General features: G+C 35.1%; 1 protein-coding gene and 1 pseudogene across 1 annotated transcript; both read right to left on the reverse strand.

The window, feature by feature from the left end:
* Window positions 1–318: 318 nt before the first annotated feature.
* LOC114402186 lies at window positions 319–1612 on the reverse strand (annotated as a pseudogene).
* A 4891-nt stretch (window positions 1613–6503) lies between these two features.
* On the reverse strand, window positions 6504–8109 carry LOC114403885 (gamma conglutin 1-like). The gene has a single exon (XM_028367098.1). It carries the CDS (start codon window positions 8027–8029, stop codon window positions 6713–6715), a length of 1317 nt encoding a protein of 438 aa, XP_028222899.1. The 5' UTR covers window positions 8030–8109; the 3' UTR covers window positions 6504–6712.
* Between the last annotated feature and the right edge of the window lie 3530 nt (window positions 8110–11639).

Genomic DNA, 11639 nt, shown 5'->3' on the forward strand with positions numbered 1-11639 from the left:
ACAACTTCATACTCAAAATCACATCGCATTTTATGACAATGATGATAATGTGCTATAGCGGGTTGTTCTTTTGAATTTTATGACTTATATTGAGGAAGAATAAAACCAAAAAAGTAATTCAAGATGTAAAATGAATATGTCCTTTATAGTAGCTCCATCAAACAACTCTGCTATTTATTTGTAGACAAAAAGGTAATTAAACTTTGGAGGCTATACATGAATATAACCTCACTTTTATTCATCACCTTGTCTACACACATTGATCTTAACATACATACCCCGAGTACCAAATTTTGACTACGGTAGAATAATCAAATTCTAAGCAGAAGAGGTAAAGTTAAAGTTAGCACAGTCAGTGTGCTCCAAGAAGAGCGAGCAGAAGCCAAGCCTTGAGGTTGCTAAATCAAATTGTAGCATGTTGTTCTCCAACTGATTTGCTCCAATTGTGATTGAAGTCATTAGGTGAAAACCACCCACCACAGCTCCAACTTGGTCTGCACTTGGGTCTGATCCAGCATCCCCAAAACCCAAGCAAATTACGTCATTAAACTGCACCATTGAATTTGCACCAATGATGCTCCACACCACTTCCTCATTCTGCAATACCAGATTTATCGTTGGCACACCCGGGCCCATTCTTGAAAACCCAATGTCTTGGTTGCAAAGCAAGTCCCAAATGGAGCCACAGGTGCAACTGTAGGGGCTCCAACTGCTTTTACAAAGGCCTCACACAACTTCGTAAATTGTGGTCTCCATGACAGTGTATGGATTAGCAATGCTAATATTAGTCCCACCAATGCCATTTCTATCTATAGACAAAAGGGTTGTGTTCAATGCTACATTTTGGTCAGAGATTCTAATAGATTTCACAACAATGAAGAATTCTGTTGAGGGTTCCCCTAGGAAAGCACTTCTAGTACTAACAGGGTTTATAATGAGAGGGGTGAAAGTGAGAACCTTGGAGATATCGGAGTTCAAATAACCAAAATTATAAGGGTCATCACCAAAGAGCATCACACCATCTGTCATAGTGGAAGAACTGAAGCAAATAGCAAATTTTCTATGAAAGCTGAGGCAAATTGAGAAGGAAAGGAAACTTTAGTCCTGCCTAGACCAGCCATACCTGTGACACCACTAGCAAGGCCTTTTTGGGCAACATCTAATCCACATATGAAGAGAAAATTGGACACAGAAACCACCCTTCCGGGGGTTCTTTCCGTCAGTAGAATTAACAGCAACAACATCTGCATGAATGTCACCATATGTGGTGACCCTAGTTACACTATTCTCTGGAAAGTGACACCAAATTTTGTCTTCACTGCAACCGTGTTTCCCGAAAAGTAAGCAATGAGCAGAGCCACAACGGACTGGTTTAGAGGTGAATGAGAGACATAGCCTTCTGAGGCAGAAACATCTTTGGTGACAAGAAGAACAAGTGCCTTTGGTTTGAAAGAGGTTTGAACTATGGAAAGGGCTATGAACAAGGAGAAAATGGACAAAAATAAGAGTCTGAATGAGGTAGCCATTGGAACATAATGAGATCATGATGAGATAATAGAATCTATGTATAATTATTATCCCGTATTATTAGTCTGTGATAATGTAAATCAATTTGTTTAGTCTAGACGTAATCTTAAGAGTTTTATTTGGAAAATCAATTTGTATAGCTCAATTTTAGGAGATTTTGTTGATTTTGTTGTAACTCTCTCGTATATATTTATGCCTTAGCAAAACATGAAATACAAAACAAAATTATTCTATCATAGAATCCTTTATGGTATCAGAGCCAACAGGTTTTGTTTGAAATTTAGTGGCAATGAGTCATCATGAAGAGGAGACTCCTAAGAATGAGTCTCATAAGCAAGAAGAACATAAGATGGTGAATAAGACTTTATCACCGTATGAATTGAATTCCAATGACAACCTGAGAAATTTGATTACTCAAGTGCAGCTTCAAGGGGACAGACCGAAAATAGTGGACAAGGTAAGCCAATGCAGCGAATGAGAACTGGACGAGGAAAAGGAGGAACAATTGGTGCAAATGCTACGCACAGTGGTGGAACAAGTGTAGACACCAGGATCTCAGAAGGAGACAATTCAGGTTTGATTGAGCTTACTACAGAGTAGTGGCAGACGCTAGTAGAATTATTAAATGCTCAAAAAACAAACTCTAATGACAAAATGACAGGTGAACATGATACCAATACATGAATAATTGACACAGGGACTTCCAACCACATGATTGGAAACCTGAATCATATGCATGAACTACGAGATATTCAAAGTTGTCCAGTTGGACTTCTTAATGGACAACATACAACAACGATTAAAGAAGGAAGCGTGGTGCTAGATGGAGGCTTAAAATTTACTAATGTTCTCTATGTGCCTAAATTGAATTGCAATTTGATATCTGTTTCACAGATGATGAATGAATTAAAATGTGTTGTTCAATTCACTGATAAGTTATGTGTTGTGTAGGACCGTATTTCGAAGACGCTGATTGGAGTAGGTGAACAAAGGGATGAACTCGATTTCTTTAGAGGAGTTCGAAATGTGAGAGCTTACAAAATTGATGGTTTGCATTCCATAGACTTGTGGCACAAACGGTTGGGACATCCTTCCTTGAAGATCACCCAGTTGATTCCTGAAGTTAGAAAACACAAAGAAAGCAAGGCAGTGAATAAAACATGTGAAGTCTGTTTTAAAGCCAAACAGACTAGAGAGAAGTTTCCTTTGAGTGAACATAAAGTCAGTAATGCATTTGAATTAATTTATTGTGATTTATGGGGATCATATAGAACTCCTTCTACTTGTGGTGCTTTTTATTTTCTAACAATAGTTGATGATTATTCACGTGTTGTATGGGTATACCTATTAGCTGATAAACGAGAAGTATCGACAATGCTTCACAATTTTTTTGCTCTGCTTAAGAGGCAATTTTATAAACAAGTCAAAATATTCAGAAGTGATAATGGGACAGAATTCACATACATGAAAATATATTTTCTTGATCATGGAATACTTTTTCAGACATCTTGCATCGGAACACCCTAACAAAATGGGAAAGTGGAATGAAAACATAGACATATTTTGAATGTGACTCAAGCACTGCAATTTCAAGGTAATCTTCCTATTAAGTTCTGAGGGAATGTATTTTAACTGTAGCATATTTGATCAACCGAACTCCTTCCACTGTTTTGAATGGAAAAACTCCATATGAGATACTACATGGGCAGCAACCTGCATATGAACATTTGAGAATATTTGGCTCCTTATGTTACGCCCATAATCAAAGAAGGAATGGTGATAAATTTGCAAGTGGGAGTAAAAAGTGCATGTGGCTACCCATATGGCAAGAAAGGGTGGAAGCTGTTTGACTTAGAAACAAAAGGGATTTTTATCTCTCGAGATGTTGAATTCGTTGAGACCAAGTATCCTTTTTCTATTGATGTTATTACCAGAAAAGATGTTCCTCCTAAAAATTGGAGTTGTGAAGAAATTATTAATGATGTGACTAATGGTGTAGAAGAAACGGATCACACAAGAGGTACCAAAGAAAGTGATGATATGACAATGGATGATAGAGGAGGTGAGCCAGATGCGGGGTTTGATGAACAAGGTGTTACTCTATAAAATATGAACACACAATACATTGCTTTCATCTCTATCACTAACCGAGTCATTATTGGGTAGAGGACATAGAATTAAACAACCTTTTACTCGATTGCAAGATTATGTGACAAATACCACCAAAAGATTAAGCCCATCCAACTGTTCACCATCTCCAAAGGCAGACTCAGGTGCACCCTATCCCATAACTGATTATGTGAATTATGACCATTTTTCTCTTGCACATTGTGCTTTTCTTGCATGCATTTCACAGGAAAAGAAGCTTGTCACTTATACTGATGCGGTGAAAGACAATCGGTGGAGAGATGCAATGAAAAGTGAGATACATGCACTTGAGACCAATGGAACTTGGACAATCACATAATTGCCTCCAGGAAAGAAAGCACTTGGCTGTAAGTGGGTGTACAAAATAAAGCATAAATCTGATGGAAGTGTAGAATGCTTCAAAGCACGATTAGTAATTCTTGGCAATCATCAAAAGGAGAGGATTGATTACACAAAGACTTTTGCACCCGTTGTAAAAATGGTAACGGTGCGCACAGTGTTAGCCGTAGCAGTCACACGAGCTTGGGAATTATATTAGATGGATGTGCATAATGCATTTTTACACGGGGACCTTGAGGAGGTTATGTACATGAAGCCGCCTCTTGCCTTTCTTCCTCAACAATATGGCATGGTGTGTAAATTTAACAAGTCCTTATATGGACTCAAACAGACGTGTCGTTGTTGGTTTGCAAAGCTATCCGTTGCACTAAAACACTACGAATTTCAACAATCTTTTTCTGATTATTCTCTTTTCGTCTTGCAAAGACCGGGGATATTGTAGTGTGGGTGTATGTATGTTGATGACCTAATCATTTCGGGTGATAATCATGAAGCTATCATCGAATTTAAAGCCTATTTACACAATTGCTTTCACATGAAAGACTTGGGGATCCTCAAATATTTCTTGGGTGTTGAAGTGGCATGATCTTTTGCGGGTATCTTTCTTTGTCAACGTAAATATGCTTTGGACATTATAGCCGAAGCTGGACTTCTAGGAGCTAAGCCATAAAATGTGTCAATTGAACAGAATCATCATCTGGCACTTGTAGCAAGCTTGCCTTTTCCTTATCCTAATCAATATCGGTGGTTAGTAGGTTGTCTCATTTATCTCTGTTTTACCAGACCCGAGCTTTCATACTGTGTGTATGTGTTGTCTCAATTTATGCAGGCGCCTAAAGAGACCCATTGGGAGGCTAATCTCCGTGCTGTTCGATACCTGAAAGGGAATCTGGATAGGGTGTTTTGTTGCATAAGGATTGTGACCTGCAACTATCTGATTGGTGTGACTCTGATTGGGCTGAATGTCCTTTAACGCGTAGGTTCCTTACCGGATGATTTGTTCTACTTAGATCTTCTCCAATTTTTGGGAAAATTAAGAAACAACAAACGATATCTCGCTCCTCTACTGAGGCTGAGTATTGATCCATGACAACAGTAACAAGAGAATTGAAATGGTTAAAAGGTCTTCTCCATGGTCTTGGTATATCTCATTCTCAACCTATGCGACTTCATTGTGACAGTAAGTAACGTTTTATATTGTCAAGAACCCGATTTTTCATGAGTACACCAAGCACATTGAAGTGGACTACCACTTCATTCGCGACAAGTATCTTACTAGCAATATTGCACCTACTTATGTTCCTACACATGCACAATTAGTTGATATTTTTAGTAAGACTTTTGGTCCTACTCAGTTCACCTCTTTGCTGTGCAAGTTGGGATATGTAATTCACATGCTCCAACTTGAGGGGATAATGAGATCACGATGAGATAACAAAATCTATGTGCAATTATTATCCCGTATTATTAGTCTATGATCATGTAAATCAATTTGTTTAGTCTAGACGTAATTTTAGGAGTTTTATTTGGAGAATCATTTTGTATAACTTAATCTTAGGAGATTTTATTGTAACTCTCTTGTATTATACCTTAGCAAACCATGAAATACGGAACAAAATTATTCTGTCATAGAATCCTTTAGAACAAAATCAAGGAGGTAGAGATATAGGCCTACCTAACATAAATCTAGAGTAACGAAAAAATGATGTAGGCCTTCCTAACATCTCCCTCCACATATACGAGTCTACTAGAATAAGCAAGAACCAAGATGAGTTATTGACTTTGATATCATATTAGATTTTAGCTTAAAATTAATTGGCTTTTTAATTTTCTTAACAAATATATAAATTGTACACCAAGAATTGAGACAGACAATGTGAGATTTCTTAACATTTCATACTCAATCTATTGAGTTATTTTTTACTTTTGTGTGGCTAGGAGTGTGCTATGATCTAGATTGGACTAAACATAATCCAAAAGCTAGTTCGTACTTTTTTCCCATTGAAGATTATCAATCACCATTTTTTCCCTCAAATTCTTCCAACGGGAGATTTTCCTCACTTCAAATCACACACTTACACATTGTAACTTGTATCCAACAGTTGGCTAGTAGGAAATAAGTTTCAAAACAAATGTGATAAAGATATATTGCCACCTCTTTTGGATTCATGTTAAGAAATTAATTCTTCCAGGCCCAGTAAATGTGGTTGAAATAATTAACTACATAGGGTGCAAAGCAATGGTGTGGTATCTATAACGTGTCAATGAAGATTTGTTTAAAGTGATTTGGGTGAGGGAATTCGGGCTATAAAAACTGATCAGTAACCAACAAACTATGATTTTTGTATCTATTTTCTTACCATAGGTAGAGATGCTAGTCGTAATTCAGTTGGGGTTAAGGAATAAGGATAAACGATGAGCCGTACGTGTACCTATCTACTGGGAGAGAAGCCTCTTATTTATACGAGCATCGTCTATCACACATCACATTTTATAACAATGGTAACCATGTCGTATAATGGAGTAATTCAAGATGTAAGATGAATACGTCCTCCATGTGCTCTTTATTTTGTAGACAAAAGGGAACAAGACTATGGAGGTTATGCATAAATATAACCTCACTTATTCATCTCCTCGTCTACACACATTGGTCTTAATTAAGATACAAGTTTTGAATATAGTAGAATAATATCAAATTCTAAGCAGAAGAGGTAAAGTTAAAGTTGGCACAGTTGCTGTGATCGAAAAAGATAGAGCGGAAGCCAAGCCTTGAGGTTGCCAAATCAAATTGTAGCAAGTTGTTCTCCAATTGATGTGCTCCAATTGTGATTGAAGTCCTTGGATGAGAACCACCCGCCACAAATCCAACTTGGGCCACGCTTGGGCTTGATCCAGCATCCACAAAACCCAAGCAAATTACATCATTAACATACACCATTGAATTGGCACCAATGATGGTCCACACCACATCATTCTGCAACACTAGATCTATGCCAGGAACAGCTGGACCCATTCTTGTAGACCCAATGTCTTTGGTTGCAAAGCAAGTCCCAAATGGAGCCACAGGTGCAACTGTAGGGGCTCCCACCTCTTTTACAAAGACCTCAGACACAGCTTTGTAAATTGTGGTCTCCATGACAGTATATGGATTAACAGTACTAATCTTAGTCCCTCCAATGCCATTTCTATCGATAGACAACAGGGTTGTGTTCAATGCTACATTTTTGTCTGAGACTTTAATAGATTTCACCCCAATAAAGTATTCCACTGAGGGCTCCCCTTGGAAATAACTTGGAGCAGTGCTAACAGGGTTTGAAATGAGAGGGGTGAAAGTTAGAACCTTGGAGAGATCCGAGTTCAAATAACCAAAATTGTAAGGGCCATCACCAAAGAACATTACACCATTTGTCATAGTAGAAGAACTCAAGCAAATGGCAAATTTTCTATGAAAGCTGAAAGCTGAGGCAAATTGAGAAGGAAGAGAAACTTTAGTTCTGCCAAGACCAGCCATACCTGTGACACCACTAGCAAGGCCTTTTTGGACAACATTTGATCCACATATGAAGAGGAATTTAGGCACAGAAACCACCTTAGTAGGATTGTTTCCATCAGTGGAATTGACAGCAACAACATCTGCATGAATGTCACCATATGTGGAGACACCAGTCACAGTGTTGCTTGGAGAACGGCCACAAATTTTGTCCTCAGTACTGCAACCATATAACCCGAAAAGCGAGCACTGAGCAGAGCCACAACGGGCTGGTCTAGAGGTGGATGAGACATAGCCCTTTTCACAATTCACCCACAAGTAGCCACCACCAAGATCAACAGTTAGTTTCACTGCCACAAGTGGGGTTCTTTGTTTGATTTGTGTGACGTACTGAGGAACTGAGGCAGAAACATCTTTGGTTACAGGAAGAACAAGTGCCTTTGGTCTGAAAGAGGTTTGAGCTATGGAGAAAGAGATGAACAACGAGAGAAAGGACAAAAATAAGAGTTTAACTGAGGCAGCCATCTGGTAAGAACAAGGTTAAGATGTGAAGAAAGATAGAGATAAAAAGGAAACGTGTTAATGATGTGAATAATATAGAGAGGGATTGGGACCTACTTATATAGGTTTCTCAAGTTAGGCACTTGGACTTTGCTTCTTCAAATGGATGAGCTTCAACAAGTTGAGCACACAGATTTGCAAGTTAACGCGTGTCACTGTCAAAGATGGCGATTGAATTAATTCAATGTCTAACTCAAACATGTCCAGTTGTCCACCAATTCTTCCGTATGATATTTTGGGATTTGGATTAAATTGTTGAATGAAATATAGGATGATCATAAATTTTATTCTCGCAAATTAGATTTACAAGCATATATTAATTTGAACTGTGTTTGGTCATCCAACAACTTTACTTACTGCATGTGCATGGATTTTAAAACTAGACCAAATTCATTTGCATACTTTTTGGACATTAATTGATTTATTTTGATATAAAACTTCGGATATATATATTAATACTATAAAGAATACTTTTTATTCTCATACGTTTTTTTATAACTATTTTAATTAGGATATTTGGTTCTCATTTTTTTATAACTATAACGAAGAACTTTTTTTTCATTCTTTCACTAAAACTTCATATCAAACAAAGCGTTAATTAGGCAATCCAAAAAATTAAATAAGTATAAAGAATTTTTTAAGTCAGTTATATTCTTTTTCAAAATTATTTGCAAACTATTGAATAGCAGGTGGAGCTATAAATTAAATTCAGGAAAAAAAGGCCTATGACTCTATGCAATCTTTTGAATTACTATATATTTGAAGAAATTAATAAGTACTTTTGGGTTTTTTTGCTTTTGCTTTCTCTTTTGAAATTTTTAAGAGGTGACGGTTTTGTTAAACCTTTCGATGGCATCGTTCTTATTTGTGTAACATATCACTAATTCCTAAGCTCCATGCAAGTGTTTTCGTTATGCATGCTTTCTGCAACCTACAATAAATAACAAAATGGTGATTTCCCCATGCCAAGTAAGTGTTTCCTTTATGCATACTTTCTGCAACCAAGTGCGTGATGACAATTATTTGTGGCCGATCGTTTTTGCATTTGTAGATCTTCCCTGTGAGTGTTGTTTTTCTTCTCAACCTTTCTTTCTCTTATTTTTTGCCTGATCTGTTATCATATGATTAGTTTTAGATAGATATCTAAGTTTGTTTCTTCTAAACTTGTAATAATATCTTATTAGATCCCGACTTTATTGCTCAAGTTTTGGTCTCCCCTACATTATTGCGTCTGATGGATGACTTTTTGTCACGGAACATCATTAATTGATAAACATTCAACATATACAAAGTGTAAAACAGTAAAGCAAAGGTAGGTCGTTACAGAATTGAAGATGTGATCCTTGAAAAATAAAGTGGAAGTTTGAAGGGGAAAAAAATACCTATATAGAATATATTTGAATTTATAAAAAAAAATAGTTATGATATTCTTATAAGTTATTAATTTTTAATTTCTTGTAATAAATTTTTTGTGTAACCTATCAAAATAAACTCTTTATTTAACATTTTCAATAAATTTTATAATTAAACTAGTGACTTAAATTTCAGTTTAATAAAATAGTAGTATTAACTAGACGTTTAATTAAGTTGTTTATTTAAATATATCATTAACAACCTTTTTTCTCTCGTAGATCTAAGTTGAATTGAATTTAAAATTGATGTACCAATTATCAAAATCTTTGTTAGCATTTCATTGTACCTTGATTATCTATATCACTAAAAAATTTTGGATTAGTCACGAAATGAAAGGTTATGAGTTTAAATTTTATTAATATTTTTTTATTTTTTTATTTTTTTTAATTTTTTATCACATAAGCAATATATTAACAGTCAATTTAAGTATCACGTTAACATCAATAATTGATGGACGAATCAAAGTTATTTATTCTAAAAAGTAAGAGACTAAATGTCTTGATTTAAAAATAAAATGATTAAAATTATGAATTTAAAATTATAATTTAATCAAAAAAATATAACAAAATGTCTTGAATTTATAACAAGTAATAAATAATTTCTTCGTTGACTCTTCTACAAGATGTTCTGTCATGTGATTGATGTAATATAAAATCATAAATTAATTATTAACCAAAAAATAAAGATATCAAAATTTAAGAAACTATTTTTATAATTACTTTATCTATCTTTCTTTGATATTATGCAAAAAAAAAGATAATAATATATTATTCATTTTGTTATTTTTTATTTTTTTTCCCAAATACTATTTACTTAATTCAATCATCCATGAAACTAATCTAACAATTCAAACTTATCCCAAAATGACTTTACAGTAATAAAATTTGGCAAAACATACCCACCCATATTCATGAGTAAAAGCTTTGCAAGCTAAACAATCACGAGTACTTGTTCATAGTTAAAAGAAATAAACAAAAGCACCTCTTTTGTTAGAATAGGTGTTTAAGCAAATCAAAAATGTTAATATCAATCTTAAAGCTATAGATGTTCACAATCTCAGACCCTCTGAAACCTGCAAAGGAATAAGAACTATAAAAACATAACATAATAATTATTTCAGAACAGATCAAAGTTAGATCAAACCAAATCAAAATATAGAAAAGGGAAACAAAATTAAAATTACCAAAAAAAAAAAACAAAATTAGCACACAAAAAAAGAAGATTTTGACCATGTTTCTGTCGGTCACCAAGGAGGCTAAGTCGATCGCCTCCAAGACAATGCTGATCACAAGCCTCATGATTAAGAGCTTGTCACAGGACTCAGAGCCATCAGACATTGCTTGAACCTTGTCAAGGGATGTAGAATCAGACATAGCTTCAATCTTGTCAAGGGACTTAGAATCAAACATAACTACGAATAACAAGTGTAGAATGAGTCAACGACACAGGAAATCTCAAGAAGGTAAATTCTAATTTTAATAATAAAAAAACCAAGGAAACAAATATATCATTTATAGTCATGGTATATTGATCTTAATAGCATAAGCATACACTATGAGAGAATGGGTAGTGTTCATGTAATTAACCAGTGGAAGCCAGTGATTATTTTTATTTTTTTTCAGATTACTTGGAAGTTGTAAATGGTATATGGATATGATTCTCATTGCCTGAATATATAAGGACTCTTACGTGTTCCCTATCTTGAAGCTTCTTCAACTGGAATGATGATAAAATAAAATTAAAATTCACTAGAACAAACCTCTACTTGAGTTATTAGTTAACGCCAGTAGTGAGAAGGGGTTAAAGTAAATGATAAATATACATTTTGTAACATTTTACAAAATTAGAACACTTGCAAACTCAAAGACCAGAATGCAGTACTCTGTACTTCTTATTTCTTAGGAGAAAATCATGCATTGTGTGAAAAATCACAAAACACAGTCTTCTTTCCAACACCTACACTACAAGCTACTAACTGAGAAACTTCACTTACTATGCATTATCTTCTTAAATTAAATATCACGTAACAAATTAGGTACACTTTTCTTTCAATGTAATGCTGATGAATTTCATTAACACAGAGGATATCTTTAATTAGATATATACAGCATCTAGGGAACAAAATCTCATCACGCGTTCGAGCCGTTAAAAACAAACAAAG

This window comes from Glycine soja, chromosome 20, assembly GCF_004193775.1.
Source record: "Glycine soja cultivar W05 chromosome 20, ASM419377v2, whole genome shotgun sequence".
Taxonomy (NCBI): Eukaryota; Viridiplantae; Streptophyta; class Magnoliopsida; order Fabales; family Fabaceae; genus Glycine; species Glycine soja.

What these genes read in the sequence shown, in the direction of transcription:
- LOC114403885 (XM_028367098.1), bottom strand. Translation starts at nt 8,029, where the DNA reads ATGGCTGCCTCAGTTAAACTCTTATTTTTGTCCTTTCTCTCGTTGTTC.